We start from the raw sequence: 17,107 nt of genomic DNA, 5'->3' as shown, positions 1-17,107 counted from the left end.
TAGTGAGCTAATATTTAAAAGTGCTGAGAATTCAAAGCTCAAGCAGACTGTTAAGTTCTTAGCTCCTCTGCAATTCAGGGTAGATAACAAGCTTTGAATCTGGGGTCCTGCTGGGGTCAATGGCAAAATTCTCATTAATTTCAAAAGGTCAGGATGTCACTTTGTATTTTGCAAAATCTTGATCATGCTGTTGAGATTTCTCACATGCAGTCATAGTACAATGTGAGGACTTACAGATGCCTGATCAGGGCCTTGGTATCTGTTGAGATTAGTCTTCCAAGGACATATATGCAGATGCAGAGAGTTTTCTTTGCTCCCTTATTAAACCTGAAAATGTGTGCCTGACCTAAAACTCAGCAGAACAACAGATAAAGCTCTGGGCTGAATTACTTGGCTGGCAGTGCTGAGGCAATGGAGCAATTCCCTTGCTTTGAGCTTTTATACAAGTGCTTCTCAATTATATCTTCTTATTTTCTAAAAAAAACCCAAAACAACCCAACTTTTGACAGATCCCTAGATCTTTGCATTTCTCCCAGTGGGAATGGAGGGAGCTTAGCACATTTCAGCATGTTGCCTTGAAAAATATAGTAGTGTTTTCATGAAACCAATGTCTGTCTTGTGCCACAGTTTGCAAGGTTAAAGCTGCATGTTTGAAAGTTAGAAAGCTGTGTGACCTTCCACAAGCCCTAGACTCCTAATTCACTTAATAGCTCTTCAAATTTTAACTTCAGTTTCCTGCTTCCTTCTTCATGCTTCCCAGTGCAGCCTTTCCACCTGTGCAGGGAAGCTTGTCTCCTCTCTCATGGAGTACTGTTTCCCAGCCTGTGATCCACATCCTCACAAAAAGATAGTCAGAGACAGGAGAGCAATAAACTTTTATTCCCTAGAAGGAGTTGACATCACTAAGATCAATACACTTTCCAATCTCCTCTCTCTCTCTCTTAGCAGATAAGACTTGTGAATAGATTGGTTGGTTTTTTTTTTTTTTTGAAATGGGAAAGAAAAATGTTAGGGAAAACAGGTTGACACTTCTATCATGGAAGGTAGGATAATTACTTTAAAAGAGCCAAATTTTTAATGTGAAATAACTATATTGGACAGGATGAAAATCTGTGCAAAACAGCCTTGTTAACTCTTCACTGAAGAATTGATCTTTGTGGAAGGGAGTGTCACATGTTTGTAGAAACACATCTCCTGTACTGCCTCAGTCTTACAAGTTTATTTTGTCCCATGCAGGCACCTTGGTCTCATGGGCAGCCAGTCCACAGAACCACTGAGCAAACAGGCACCTCTTGTGATATGTCCTATTATCACTTTTCCTGTGCATTCTAGAAGGATTTGAGGTTATTTTTCTCAAAACTCTCCTTAATGTATGATCAGTCAGCATTATTAGCAGCTCGCTTGGTGCAGGCACCAAGGCCCATTTCTGAAGACCTATCTGTCTTGGAAACTTCCAACAGCAGACGAAAATCCAGATGTTGAAAATTGAATCATTTGGTATTTTGTAATCAGCCTCTGCTGCAGTCCATTATTTTGTATTGTCTTGTTGACTAAGAAGGAAAATTAATCTCTGAACAGTTCATAACATAGTGTTTAAATATTTGTAGGCATTGTTTGTCTTCCCTTAATCTTTTTCTAATCTGAGGAGATTCAGTTCTTTCAACCTTCCCTAATGGATCTTCTTTTTAATTATTTTTAATCAGTTTGTTACTCTCCTTCAGGGGAACCTTTGTTTCTGAGTTAAACACAATTTGGCCAGTGCCCTGTCTCTAGAAAGGTTTTCATCTTTGTGTGCCATGTGCTCTCTGCAGCTGGAGACCTGTGACACTGCATGCAAATCTATCCACTGCAGCCTGAGTTTTACATGCCTGGTCTCTCCACTGCCCTGCATCTAAGCAATTGTATGTATAAATGAAAACAAAGCAGAGAGAAATTGCAAAACACAACCAAATGTTGTTGTATTGGGCTGTTCACATTGCTGGGTAGTGGAGAACCTGGTCCTGAGTTGTTCTGCTTGCCCCTTACAGCTTGAATTCTAGGACTGAGTAATTCTGCTTGATCTGCTTGAAGATTATTAATAATGAGCAACCCTGAGCCTGCCATCAGTTTTGGAGTCTTGGCTCTGACCCATGTCATTTGGGCAACACTTCAGAATACTTGGTGGAGTCTCCGAAAATAACATGCAGTGCCTCCAGGAACAATTTACCTCAAGGCTCTAAGTGTAAACTTAAGAGTGTGGTATTATTATAGATGGACTAAGGCCAAGCCTGGATGACATCCAGGCCACTAACCTGTCCCTGCAAGAGATGTCCAAACTGGCACATAAGAAGTTAACTCCCTCAGACTTAAAAAATCCTTGTTAGTCTTCCCCAGCCCCTAGGCAAAAAAAATGAGTTAATAGTCTAAAACAGTGCAGAAGAGCCACCACAGTGCAGTGAGAGACACAACTCAGTGAGACTGAATCAGTGTAAACTTTCAGGAGCATCACATCCCCAGGGACAGCAGAGACAAACACATATAGATATAGATGTACATACAGGCTGTCCTGAAACTTCCCTCCACCTCTCAGTCTTTGAGGTCATACTTTCAAGAGTCACTAAATCAGCTTGAAACACGGGCTTACAGTCACCCTTACAGTTCCCATCATGAAATCAGAATGGAACAAATTGAACAACAGATGTAATTTACTTTGCTGACAGCATTGACAGATTCTGTGAGCTTTTCTCACCCCCCTCCTCCAGCCTGTTGCAGCCAATGAGGAAGACGTGAGAAATTCAGAGATATTGCCACAAAGTGGAAGACATTAAACGCAGCGCTGCAACCCCCAATTTTCGCCAGCTGTGTTTTTCCTTCTAACCCTTTATTCTTGCAGCACTTAAGCTTGAATTAGTAAGGCTTTCCACAAAAGAGAATGATCTGATTCTAAGAATATATCTGTCTACATGTTTCCATGGTGTTTATTCCCCATCTACCTCCGCCCCTCCAAGAAAATGCTGGGCTTTTATTGTTGTGGGGTTGAGGTTTTTTTAATCATCTTTTTGGCAGGGGTTTGCATGAATGTGAAAAACTTACAAAGAATAAGCATGCAACTGTGAGCAGCCCATGACTGTGACTGCAGAGGTTATTTCATCTCCATCTGCTGTAACAGTGGTGGGTAAGGGGAGAGGGGCCATAGTTCAGAGCACTGAAGGGCCACAGCATCAATGCACTGAAAAAGCAGTTTGCACATTTAATTTGCATAAATTCTGACTTCAGTCTGTTTTCCTTGTTAACAACTGTGCATGCAACTGTAATGGTTGCTGTACCACTCACTTGAAAGTGAGTAACAGCAGTGACTTACTCCTTGGCACCTGCCACAAAAACCTGCTGCTGAACATTTGTCCAATACACTTGTTGTGTGAAATGAAGTCTTTCTGAGCCCTTCAGAACTCAACTTTGGACTTCTCAGCCCTCTTCCTCTATATAAAAAGAAACTCTCTATTAAAAATAAGCTTTTTTGGGTTGGTTATGGGAGGTGTTAATAGAGACCCTCTGCCCAGTGCTCCTGTGTAGGAAGGACCTTTTTAATAGCCCTGTCTTTCTGTTGCCCTTTCACTTTTCTTTCTTTTGTTCTTCTTTAGACTGTATCCTAATTGCTGCTGTCTAATCACCACAGAGACTGTTCTTGTCTTTAATCTTTTGTCCCAGAGCTATAAAATTAATGGCTAAACTACTGGGACATTTCTACACAATTTAGGATTTTGAGTGATTCTGTTTGTGTGTGCACTTCTTGAGCCCTACCACCAGTTTTATCAAGAAATGATGACTGATGCCTTCTGAAAAATACATCATCAGATTTGTTAGCTGTGGACCCATATCTACCAGACAAATTCACAAATAACAGACTGGTTCATTACCCAGATCCTGGGAAAGAAAAAGACAAGGAAATAGGCCTAAGGTCAGGACACAAGTCATGGGTATAGAACCATTTACTAAATTATTGTTTATTTTGAGTTTAACTTGTTTTAACATCTTGCTTTTAAGACAAAGGGCAATACAATTAAATCTTCACCAGTGTTACTGTGAATATCAAGTCCTTCCTGCCTGCAAAGAGAATTAGTCCATTAATATTGGCTTTATTCATTGGTTTCAGAGGGATTTCTGCCTGGGCAGGATTTGAGGGCTCAGTATGATGAGTGGTCATAAGGGTGTAGTTTATCTGCACCCATAGCCCACTCTAGAACTGTCTCCTTGTAACTCCAACCCTCTGAACTGCACCCAAACTGGAAACCTAAAAACAATATTGAGCATATCTTCCAAAATATACAGAGACCAGAAGTGTAAAACAAAGGGTTTAGAAGTCAATGAGAGGTATCAGTCTTCCTGCTGGGAAGGGCTTGTGGGTTTTGGTGGATGAGAGGCTGGACATAACCCAGCAATGTGCACACAGCCATGTCCTGGGCTGCATCCAAGGCACTGTGGGCAGCAGGGGAGGGAGGGGATTCTGCCCCTCTGCTCAGCTCTGGTGAGACCTCACCTGAGTGCTGCATCCAGCCCTGCTTGTTGAGGAGCCCAGCACAGGGAGGACATGGAGCTGTTGGGGTGAGTGCAGAGGAGGGCCAGGAAGATGATCAGAGGGCTGGAGGAGCTCTCCTGTGGAGAAATTCTGTGATTCTGTGGAAGGCTAAGAGAGCTGAGGTTGTTCAGTCCGGAGAACAGAAGGAGAGCTCCAGAGAGACCTCCCAGTACCTAGAGGGGACCTACAAGGGAGCTGTAGAGGTTCTCTTACAAGGGCATGTAGTGATGGGACAGAGGGTGATGAATTAAAATGGAAAGGGGACAGATTTAGATCAGATATAAGGAAGAAAATGTTTACAGTGAGGGTGAGGAAACTCTGGCACAGGTTGCCCAGAGAGTTGATGGATTCCCCACCCCTGGGAATATTAAAGGTCAGGTTGGGCAGGGCTGTGAGCAGCCTGATCTTGTGGAATTTGTCTCTTTTCATTGCAGGGGGTTGGACTAGATGGCCTTTAAGGGTCCTTTCAAAGCCAAACTATTCTATGAATATTCACCACAGAGCATTGACCCTATTGACTTTTAAAGCACATCTAGAAGGAATCAGTCAGAATGTTGTGTTGATCTTACGTATGTGGTGTTGCTTATAAGACTCACAAGAAAAGGAGAAGGGGTAGTTTTGTGTCAGTAATGCAGCTGGAGCTCATTCAGGCTCATTGATAATAATTTCTCCAGCAACCCTCTAGAGCTTTTAGAGTATCCCTGAGTGCCTATCAGACAAAGGTTTATTATCTCTGTGCTACGAGTTCTAGATATTGTATATTTTATTTGATCATTTTGGATGTGATTTCACAACTGGAAACTGGATTAATTATCTAAATTGTAGAATTTTCCTAGGGTTCCTAGATTGTGAACTGAATATAGAAGAACTTGGAATAAACTAATCAGGTGCAAAAAAAAAAAAAAATTGACAGTCTTGTCTTCACTTTTTAAAGAAGGTAGTGATTATCTACATCTTATAGTGCTGTTTTTCATAATCTTTATTTTTAAGGACTTAATTGACTATGGAAATCAATGAATAGTGTGTGCTTTTATATTCCTGTGCATGCAGCAATCAGTACTGTTCTGATGTAGCTGTGGAAGAAATTGCTATCAGTCTGCACTGAGATAAATAGAAGCATTTATAAAACAGGAATAGTTATACAGGCAGAAATCCTTTCTGGATAATCAGCCATGCAAATGTAAACACAAAATAAACAGAGATAGGAAGGGATAGCCCAGAATTCTAAGATGAAGTGAAATTTTTATATTTGGAAATGCACCACCATAGGGGATATTTTTATGCTTGAATTGAACACTTTATTCTTTTGGCGTGTATTTCCAAAGACTTTAAAGGGCAAAAAGGTTTTTACATAACTGAGTAGCAGTAAGAGATGGAACTGCTGCAGTGGCTGTAATGGAAGAACTGTGGCTAAATAGCCTTTGGGCTCTTGAATGACTTTTTCAAAGCCCAACCTTTTCCTTTTAAAGGGAAAAAAAAAAAAAAAAAAGTTGTACACACTTATGTGAGAATAAGGCAACTCACATAAATCTCTGTGACTTTTATCTCTGGAGCTCTGATTAAGTCTGATTAAGTCACACAAGACCAAACAATTTTTGGAGGTCACTCCATGGCATTTCTGCAAATTGCAAATTCACTCAACAAGCACCCATGTAATCAGTCAGATGAGAGAAAGGAGAGCCTTTATGGCCCTTCTTGGCCTCTCTGCTTTGCAGAACACTGCAGGTGGCTCAAAGGCAGGAACCTCCTCTAAGCAGATCCACTTTTCAGGAACCATGAAGAGCAGAGTGCTAATCAGGCCAAAGTAATACCACTACTGATGGCAGCTGCTGAGTACAGGAGAGGTGGGGAAATGATCTGTCAGTCATCTGTATCAACAAGCAGGATGGATCAAGAGCAAGGGCTTGGCATAGCTGACTGCAGGATGTGTTTGTGGGAAGTGCTGAAGAGCTGCTCAGTCTGGGCCTCACATCTTCAAGAGCCAGCCTGGCTCTGTGTCTGGCCTGTTCTTTCCCCACTGGTCTGTGTGACCCAGACAGCTTCAGAGCAGACAGAGTGACCTGAGCCACCACTGAGAAAAACCATCTAACTTCTGAGGGAACAGTTTCAGGGAATTTTTTACATCCTCAAAGTGCAGCTGTTTCAGCATGCTCTAGAATGTGAGTTGCTTTATCACTTTGCAGTAATTGAATTTCAATATTTCACTTTTGGTTAACGTGTTCCATGTTAAACTGAATTGAGATACATTCAATTTTTTTTTTTTCTCTTTTACATATTAAGCCTGGAGAAAGTGAGTGAGGTGGCAAAGCAAGAGTTTTATTGGAGCTTAGAATTTTTCTTTGATGTAAGGATTTCTTGCTGTGTAACTGATGTTTTTAGTGGGAGTTCAGAATCCCTGTATTGCCAAACATGCTGCAGAGATATGTAGCACCCTCCAGTTTTCACAGAAAAACAGAGAAGTCCCTCAAGAAAGCACAAAATTGCAGGTGGGATGGGAGGATGTATAAATGGTTGCTTCCTGATTATTTTTGTTTCCCCTCCCCTAGCTGACTAGAGGAATTTCCCAGAGGTAGTTGTATTAACAAAATTTAATATGCTGAGATTTTGTCAGCAAATCCACTCTTCAGATAGCTGATTTGCCATGACAGTGCATGTCCCTTTGGAGCACTACTGGTTGCTAATAAAAGTTGCCACTTTGTGAAAACAGAGGCCAGTAACACTGCTGGGATTTTTTAAGTGAAGGGAGAGCCTAATGTTTTTTTTTCCCTCTGTTTTGAAAAGTGTGAAGTTAAATGGCCTTTGCCATCTGTTGAAGTTGTACAGTAAACATGGGTGAAGGGCATTTGAAACCACAGATTTAACTAGGACACTGCTAAACACATTCAGCATTTCCCCTCTAGTGCTGGACAGGGTTTTGATTCTAGGTTGGTACTTGGACTTGATCTTTAGAGGTCTTTTCCAGCCTTAATGGTTCTATGATTCTCTACCTCTCCAGCAAGCACAAACTGCTGTGCTGGAGATCAGGAAGCATTTTCAACAGAAATAACTTGCAGTGGAAAACAGCTCAGCTGAAGCATTGTGTGCCACAGACACTTTGACCTGCTGGTATTTGAATGCAAGCTGTATTTCTCTTCCCTACCCTCAGACAGAGACCTTGTTTTTTTTATAATGGCTGGGTCTGGTAAAAAACATCAGACTGTAAAAAACAATGTGCACCCAAGCTGAAAACAGATGAAATAGGAATGTGGAAGTTTACTAACGAGTAAAATAATGTTGTGGAGTTCAGTGCTTATATATTGAGAGCTAAAAAACACAGTGGAAAGACTCAGTGACAACATACAGTCAGTATCAGTCATCTGGGACTAGATAGATGAAAGTTTGGTCTTTTTCTATGTTTCTCTGACTTTATACAGTCTTTCCCAGCTGATAAAATGTGCATATCCTTGAAAATGGGCCTGTATTTAATGAGTGATGAAAATGTGCTGCTATAAAAAATAAGTGTGGCAAATTCTACTGGTAGCAATACACTTCCCTCAAACTGCATGCAAGCAAAGCAAACATGGTTTGCTCCATGTAACAGCAAAGTGGCATTCCTGTATAACTTTAGAGAAGCTCAGATGAGCTATTTGATGTGTTTTTCACTTTGCCATCAAGCAATGACCTGGTTCTGAGGCAGAGCTGATCTCAGCTCCCACCTTGCTCTTGAGGTAGGACCCTTTCTGTAGGACTCCTGCCTTTGCATAGTGTCCCCAGGAAGCTCAAGCCAGTCAAGGTGTATCTCCTGCAGGAGTGTGCTCTCACAGCTCTGAAGATTGAGCCCCAGCACTGCTTCCATTTGTCTTCTGTTGCAGGGCTGTGTGGGGAATCTTGGCCACTTCTGGAGACTGCACCCTCTTGTCAGGGAGATCAGGCAGTGTAGCAATGAACTATAGCTACACCAAAAGCTTTTAATTAATAAACCACAAGTTATGGTTCATCTGGATCAGGGCAGGTGAACTTGGGTGAGGACATTTATAGCAGGTTCAACATCTTTGAAGACCTTCAATCTTTGTTAGGAGAGGTGAAGAAGCAACCTCTGCAGACTCACCATTCTCAGATCTGTCTGCCACCTTCCCCTTCTCTCTTCTGGATTCATCTTCCATTGCTGCAGTTTCTTTGATTCTTTCTCAGGGGTTCTCTGTTGTAAATTAATCTCGATGTTTCTGTTGTCCTCATCAAGGCAGTTCTTTCTCAGTTAATGGCTCCATTTAGCTCCTGCAGAGAATTCTGTACAAATTGCCAATGTTTCTGCCTCAGAGTGACTTTTAATTTGCTCTTTCCATCACTAGAGAGTATTCAAAATGATTGGGGAACCAAGCTAAACATTGGAATTCTCTTACTTTTCCTACTGTCCTACTATTTCTCCAATATGTGATGAATCTTGTCTAAATTATTCGTCTTTATCCCGCAGTGGCTCTATAGCAGAATAACCTCTCTGGAGCATCCTCTGCCTTGGTTCATGATCCCTGTGCCCTTGTCTTCACCCAGCTCTGTCTTGCCTTTCTCATGAAGACATTGAAAAAAGTTATAGGTATTTATATGTACCTAGAGAATGCACATACAGAATTTGTAAAATTCCATAGTTGAGGTAACACAGTAAGTAGAGCGTTAATAGCTTGGAGAAGACAACTGAGCTTAAAATTTCCTTTTTTTCTTCAGTATTTCAAAATAAAAGAAATATGATTGTCAAAACAGGACCAGCTGATCAAATGCTGCTTGTTCCTTTGACTGTCATCTGTTCAAACTGAAGTTGGGTTGAATTCTTTGGTGTCTCCTTTGCATCCATCTGATAGCACCAGCTACAAAATGTGAATTTAGGAACTGTTCTAAGGAGTGACTGTGGCTTAGAGTCCCTCTAAGATTATTAGGGTGTTGATGCTTAGCAAGAAATTCTACCCAGACAAAGAGCAAAGACATCTGGAGGCCTTTGCCTGTGTTTTAAGCCATTGTTCCTAAGTCATTAAAAGTAAGTCTAGTTTATTTTAGTTTTTACATTTTTGCTTATTACAAAGTTAGGATTTTTTGTCTTTTTTTTACCCCCATCTCTCTCTCTTGAGTCAGCTCTGAGACCTTAATTTCCCACTCCTTTTCACCTGTCCTAAAGACTCAGAACATCTGAAAGACTATTCCAGGTCAACAAGATGATAATACTTTTCATTATGCACTCAAATTTATAGATGGAAATGCTTAAATGTTTTTTGTCATTTTTTAGTCACTATGTACATTAAGCTTCAGTTTTTTTCCTGAGGAATTTCTGAAGATTACCTCCTAATCATACATTCCTCCCAGTTCTGTGCCCCAGCCTATTCGAGCAAAGCACTTACTCATATCAGCTCATTTCCACTGGTAACAATAATATTGACCATTGGCCTCAGTGGAATTATTCATTTATGTGCCTTGAATTATGCACACACATGATTGCTGGATTAAAAACCAACCAAGCAAAGACAATTAATTAGATTTTACCCAGTGGAGGATCTGTAAGGTGGAATCTGCATGCTTATGTAATAATGCACTAAATCCACCTTTTAGGATATGTGATGGGTAATGGGAAATATGATCCTTTCCTGAATGGTGAAGTCAGATGAATGTATGTTGTGTCTATAGACTTATTTCAAGTGTATGTGGAGAGCAACCAGGAATTTATCAAGTAAAAGTATGACTTTTTTCATGTCTTAATTGACATGATGCACAGCAGCCTCACACCATTCAGGCTCCAAACAAACCAGCAGATTCAGGAGATGCAGAATTTCAGTGCTAGAGAAACAATCTCATTGTTCACCCCACAGGTTGTAAAAAGTTGGCTTACTGAGCCTATCATACAGAGAAAGTCAATTTTAGTAATGTGTCTCTTGTTACTCAATCTTTAATTCTGTGTCACCTCATTGACATATTTCTGGGGCTTCTTTTAAGCATTTACAGATTTGTAAAATTAGAAATTGTGACTAATAATAAACAATTTCCTTGTTAAAAGCAGCAAGGTTTACAATACATTAAAAATTGCATAGTCAATATAATTATCACAGGTATTACATAAAAAAGCCCCATTATAACATAAGAAGTGTACAGTTTAGAAATCAGATAGAAAACATAATGTACAGGATTCATTACCAGAGCTAACAACACTAAATTTATGCATATTTAGAGGTTGATTTATTTGTGTCACAGTCTCAATAGTCGCAATCCTATTACCAACTGCAAGTTAAGACCAAATGAGACAATTCCCAGATGCCTCAGATCTGTGAGCAGAAGTTGAGAGAAAGACAGGAGTCAAACCTTCTTGTCACACATCCTCTGATAACTCCCAAGAGCTTTCAAGGTAAAGACTCAAAGTACTCTAGAGCCAAAGGTTCTTAAGCCCAAATCTGGTCTGCAGTGGAGGAGTTAAACAAGAAGATATTGTTTTGTTGAGCAAAATATTTTTTTTTTCTTTGCAGAGCAGCCTCAAAAATCCTGTTGTCACCAGTTATGGTTGTTAGTTAGATGTTGTTAGGAGCTGCCAGCAATATAATTTTCCTCATTTGGGATGAATATTTTGTTCTTCATCTGTTTCTGCTGATGCAATATGTCTAGCATGAGGAAAGGTAGATCTTTCAAAGTTTGGCTTCTTCACTGGACGGATGTATGCAGACACTTTGTAGGAAATTCACCCTACCTTAATTATTTCAGAAGGAACACCTGGATTTATGACATCTTTTTTGTTCCCTGACTGCATGAGTGCAAATTTCAAAAGAAGTGAAGTTTCAGAAACAAAGAAAAGATTTAATGAAGTCATTTAATGGAAGCCAAAGAAAATATTATAAGAGTAGGAGTACTCTACTTCACAGGTCACATAACCCTAGTGTGAGATGTAGGGTTTACCTCCTGTCCATGATATGGATATTTTTTTCTTTAATATTGTCAACTCAACTATAGCTGTGAAGAGTAAAGCACCATCCTTTGTTTATTATATAAATATATTATATAATAATATATTATATGTAATTATTATAAGTATATATAATTATTATTGAGTAGTTATAATAATTATATAGAATATATTATATATTTATTATGTTTATTTATTTATTATAATTGGAGTTGGACCCAAGTTGTGACTGAAAATTATGGCAGAGAACGTTTTTCCCTGACAGTGCAAAACTGAGCATCATCCTATTAAAAAAAAAAAAAGGAAAAAAAAGAAGAGTTTAGAGTTTTCATTCCATGAGGTTATTTGTGAATGAAATGCATTCACCCAAATATTCATGGGAAGAGAAGGAAAGAGGAGGTGGAAAAGGAAAATTTATGTTTGAAGCAAAACCTCTTTGATCAATGATAAATATCCCAATCTCTCATCAATACCTGCATGATGCTTTATGCATCCCCTGAGCTCTGCCTGCCAGTAGCCTACCATGAGATCTTTGACCTGAGCTGAGGAAATGACTTCTACATATCCCGAAAGTTAGGAAGGTGCTTAAGCCCTGTTCCTGAAAAAGATGGTTTTCAAAGAAAGTCTTCAAGCTGGAGGACAGATTTAATAATAGTTATGTGTTATTTCTGTTGTCTCCTGCTCCCAATACTCATCAATTTTAGATTGTCACAAGAAACACTTGGTTTCAGCTAGAGACCTTCCTACTGGCCATAACCATTAGTTTTGGCTACGTTGTTTTCTGAGGCAGTAAATTCCACAGATGGGTTACAGAAAATAGCATTTCTATGCAAAATTTCCAAATTTGCTGCCCTTTAATTTTATTAAATATGCTGCTCCTCTCAATGAATGTTACTCTGTAGAACGTTATACACTTCCTTATAGAATACTACATTTCATTATAGAATACTTGTAGTACTAGCATTTTAAAAAGTGTTATCACACCATTCTATAGCCATTAGAAATCAATTAACAAACAGCTTCTGTTCCTTTATTTGAGGAACAGAAGCCTAGCCCAGGTGCCCTAACTTACTTTCCATTAAGCTGCAGCTCTCCAGCACTGTGCACCGAACGAGGCAGATTTCATTTTTCATTCAGCTTGCTGCTTTCCATTGACTGATTTCCAGCTGCCCTTTTCTGATGGATTAAACTTTTCCTGTGACCCTCTGTTGTTTTTGAAAGACATTCAGCACACAGTGTCAGGGTGTGAGTGTGTGACATGTAAAGTCAGCAGAATTCAGTGAATGTGTCTACCCCTCCCATTAAGTGACTGAAAGCCTGTGCTTGGTGATGCTCAACCACTGTGGTAATAGGTTTTATGCCTCCAACATTGTCTTTGAACTATGGTGCCTGTGTAAGGAATGAGACACTTGCAAATGTGCCAGACTATTATCCCTGGGAAAGAAAAAATGACCAAACAACTAATGCATGAATGTCTCCTGTGGCCTTGCCAATGTGATCTCACCTGTGTCTTCTCAAAACCCAGAAAACAGAGGCACAAAGTTCTACTAAGAAAGTCTTTCATTCCTCGGCCCCTACTGAAACTGCTGATAATAAATGAGAGCAGCAGAATACAGAATTAAAAACCCTGGTGTTATTTCTAGGTGATTACCTGTACCATTGAGAGAAAAACCTTTGCTGAAATGCTCAGGCATGAGACCAGTTAAGGGTGCTTGGCAAAGATGGAGCTCTTCCAGCAGACCTTGGATATGCTGAAATGAACTCTTTTTGTCATGAAACTGAGTGGTTTCTTTGACAGTACCCAGTGAGGCAGGGTAGTTTCCCACTTTGCAGATTGGAAAGCGGAGGCATAATGAGCCAAATGATGTCCCCACAGTGCCAGAGAGACTATGTAGGAAATAATAATGAGAAGGAATCCTTATCTCCAAGCTCTCTGAGAGATGATGCATGAATGCTCTGAAATGTGCCAGCTTCCTCACTGTTGAGAGTAGTGACATGTAAGTGTTGAGATGTGAGCTGTGAGAGGTTGGGCAGTTTGACTCAGAAAGCAGAATTATTTCCATAAATGACAATCTGCAGCTTCCCACTCATTCTGAGCTTCCAGCTGATGTAACTATTGTTCCACACATGCTTAAGTTGGCATCAGGTTGCAATCACCTGGACTGAAAGTTATAACTGGGACCTCAACTGGTTGATATTATAGTCTTTGTTTTGAACTGTGAATTTAGAAGATGATCTACCTTTTCTGTTGGGATTCCTAGGGTTAGTAGTAAACACTCAGGGAGAAGTGTTGCACTCAGGCACCACAAAACTGAGCTGTGTACCAGGAGCTGCTCATCCTGGAGAGGTAACCTATAACTGAGTCGGTTCCTGTTTTCTGGGGGTAACAGTACAAAATATATTTTGCAGACTTCATTTTCTGCACTCAGGAGGGTGCAGAAGGCAACACTTCTGGCCTTGCTGTTACTGTTTTGAGTAAGTTTATTCCTATTCTTTTCCCCCCAGCTTTCACCAAACAACCTATTTCTCTGCATTTCTCCTGCAGCTGTTTTTCAGGAGCTCACAGTGTAAGCTCACAGTGTACTGTTTCCTTATTGCAGGGATGTTTTAACATAATTTAACAAACACTTAACGTTATATGATCATATAACATACATTCCTGTCACCCACAGGAATAATCTCACCTCGTAATAACGGAATAATCTCACGTGCTACAAAAGAAAAAAAGACATGAGAGCCCCAAATGTAGGGAAGTCCAGCAACAGAGACAGACTCAGCTATCTGCCAAATACTGGCAGTTTCTCTCTGCTTGAGAAGCTCTTGCTGTCTCTGCCTCTCAGCTTCTCTGTTATGTATATAAATGTGCAATAGAAAGGAGATAAAAAGCTGACCTCTGAAATTTTCAGTCCGAGAAGTCCCAAATGCTCTGTGTACCAGAATGCAGGTCTGCTTTACAGGACTAATTTGTGCTGATGTTAGCTGGTACAATTGTTATGCAATTGTGCAGGCATTGGGAATAACAGAGTACACTATATTCTAGTTATATACTTTACCAGGACATGGTGGAAGCTTCTTGCCATCTGGAAATTTCTTCATGCCAAGGAAGGTTTGACCTTCTCCTGACATGAATATGACCTCTGTACCTGGCACCCTGCCTTTTGCTCTTTACAGTTCTCTTGTACCACAACTTTGAGAAGTTCTACTTTTCCAGCTGACAAAAAATCCCAAACTGATGATAGATAAATACCATGCAGCTCAGGCTTTTTTATCACCATCTATCATAATTAGAGGGATGTCAATTCATCATTGTGCCCACAGTGGCAAATTCTTATGGTAGTTTTTCAATGTCATCCATACTCATTGTTTGTGCAGATTGCTTTAAATAGATATTGGTGTTCTTTATAGGAGAGAGAGGGTGTTAAATCTCATTTCTTTACTTAATTCCAACTTGGGCATTTACATTTTGCCTTCCTGGTTTCCCAGCTGGGATCTCAGGTGAGTTTTTGCTTCCATCTTTATACTTGAGGATGCTTTGTTCTCATTAAAGCCCTGATGTGCAGCAGACCCCAGGGGTGCTACTTTTTGGTCACATGGGATGAAATGTGGCTTGCAAGCATAAATAGTAATTAGTATGATTTATAAACGAACTGAAAAATCCTGCAAAATTATTAAAAGGGAAGAAGTTTGTTATGCTTAGGGAATGTTGGCATCTCAGGTACTCTTCTGCCCACCAAATGTATTTATCCTGTGAGGAAGGAGATCCTGTGAACTGTTTTCACAGAGGCAGATTTTGAGGTTATTTTTTAATGAGTCTACTTCAGTTCAGTCACAGCTGAAGGAGATGGAGTTCTAGATCAGTCCATTTTCTGTGGACTATTTCCAGACAAGAACTTTAGTGACTCTACTTTGGAAGAAAATGGATAATGGGATTCCATCCACAAAGAACTGATTATATTAGTGTTACTCTCCTGCCTTGTCTTATTGAAGGTCTGAAATTCCTTTCCTAAGTTGTTATGAATCTTGAGTGAAATTACCTCCCCTGAAGTGTATCTCATTGCCCATGTATGGAAGGATATTTCTCCTGTGATTCCAACAAATGTTTGGGTTGCAAAGGAAAGAGCATTTTCCTGGAAAGAGAAGACAAAATTTTCAAAAGAGTGGAAAACAAAGGAATGTAGATTTCTTTATGCCTTCAGGTACTTTAAATTCTGCAATTTATGTTCATAAATCAATTTAGTGCTCCTGAAAATGTTAACCACCATCTGTTTCTTTAATGATGCTATTTCTGGATTCAAACATAATTGTTTATGAAGAGTAAAGAAGGGACTCTGGTATTTTTGATACCGTTATGAAAGTGAGATTCTATTAAGATATCCAGCAACTTTCCAAAATTTTGAACTTTGAAGGAGACTTCAAGATGAAATAGCGTTTATGTATCGATGCTTTTAGAATATATACAAGATCTTATTGTGGGCTAGAACTGGACCTCGTATAATACAGGTTCTGGTGCTAAGATAATTCTGCCTGCTTCATGTGGAGATGCTTAAAGTAGTGTGAAATCCATATCATTCAGTTTACACTCTCAGATTCTCTTAGTATTCTGTTGTGTAGGAATTGTGTTTTGGTAAGTGAATCATCCTTCAAGACAAGAGAACGAAGCTTGTGAGGAAGCTTTAGGAAACATTTGGCCAGGTCAGAACATGGTGGGCCTTGAAAAGACCTTCCTGGAAAGAACAAAGCTGCTGCCCTCACTGTGGTAAACTGTGAAGATTTACACAGAAAGATCAGTATTTGCCCAGTTACCACCTGCTCCTCCCTGAGGTACCTGTGCTGCACGTGGGAAGTAAATGTGATCTGACAGCACACTGTGGCAATGCCTACCAAAAACTAGAAGTATTTTCCCTGGCAACAGAGAGTCATATATGTGAGCAGCCAAGTTTAGAATTCATGGGATGGACCCTTTGAGGTGTTTTAAGTAAATTCCAAAAAGTAAGTCCACAATTTTGAGCATCCAAGAAAGTGCCAGTAGGCTGCATTGTTATATCTTAGGCTGTATTAGTCACTGACTAATAATAGGTCAATGAGGAAATAGATGAGAAAAAAAAACAATCAAAGGAGTGGTCACATCAGAAAGAACAAACAGAAACACTTGGTATGATTATGTATAAACCAACCACAGGCTCTATTTACAAACCTTTCCATCTGTTCCTTTGCCTAATCATTTCTGCTTTCCCTCTCTGTCTTCTAACTTTCCTTCGTCTTTCCAGATGCAGGACGCTATGGGCTATGAGTTACCATGGGTGTATTTTGTCAGTCTGGTCATCTTTGGATCCTTTTTCGTTCTAAATCTGGTTCTTGGTGTGTTGAGCGGGTAAGCTGACAGTTTTGGTGTCCTTTTTCCAATGCTACAGGGCAAGACTCCATAATAAGGGTTCTTCCCTGTCACCAGGATTCTTTCAGAGGGATTAAAAATCTGAATCCAAGGAAGCTTCACATCAGCTCTGAAATACTTTGACAAAATGTTCAAATATTGCAAATAACAATGCAGGTAACAAAAGCGGTGTTATTCCCTGACAGAGAAATTCAACCTCGGGGTCTTCAAAATTATTTATGTCAACCTGTCATAAATTTCTAGAAAACTGGCT

The 17,107-nt window shown here is 39.8% G+C and overlaps 1 protein-coding gene across 7 annotated transcripts in view; it reads left to right on the top strand.

Annotated features, from left to right (window-relative positions):
• Positions 1-17,107, top strand: part of CACNA1C (calcium voltage-gated channel subunit alpha1 C) — a 416,899-nt gene that overhangs the window by 253,911 nt on the left and 145,881 nt on the right. For all 7 annotated transcript variants that reach the window (XM_077178180.1, XM_077178176.1, XM_077178177.1 and 4 more), the window contains exon 8: positions 16,730-16,833. In XM_077178180.1, the coding sequence (XP_077034295.1) occupies positions 16,730-16,833 (104 nt within the window). The remainder of the gene's footprint in view (positions 1-16,729; positions 16,834-17,107) is intronic.

This window comes from Agelaius phoeniceus, chromosome 5, assembly GCF_051311805.1.
Source record: "Agelaius phoeniceus isolate bAgePho1 chromosome 5, bAgePho1.hap1, whole genome shotgun sequence".
In the NCBI taxonomy this organism is placed as follows: domain Eukaryota; kingdom Metazoa; phylum Chordata; class Aves; order Passeriformes; family Icteridae; genus Agelaius; species Agelaius phoeniceus.
The sequence above is the reverse complement of the archived record's forward strand: the minus strand, read 5'-3'. Positions and strand labels throughout refer to the sequence as shown.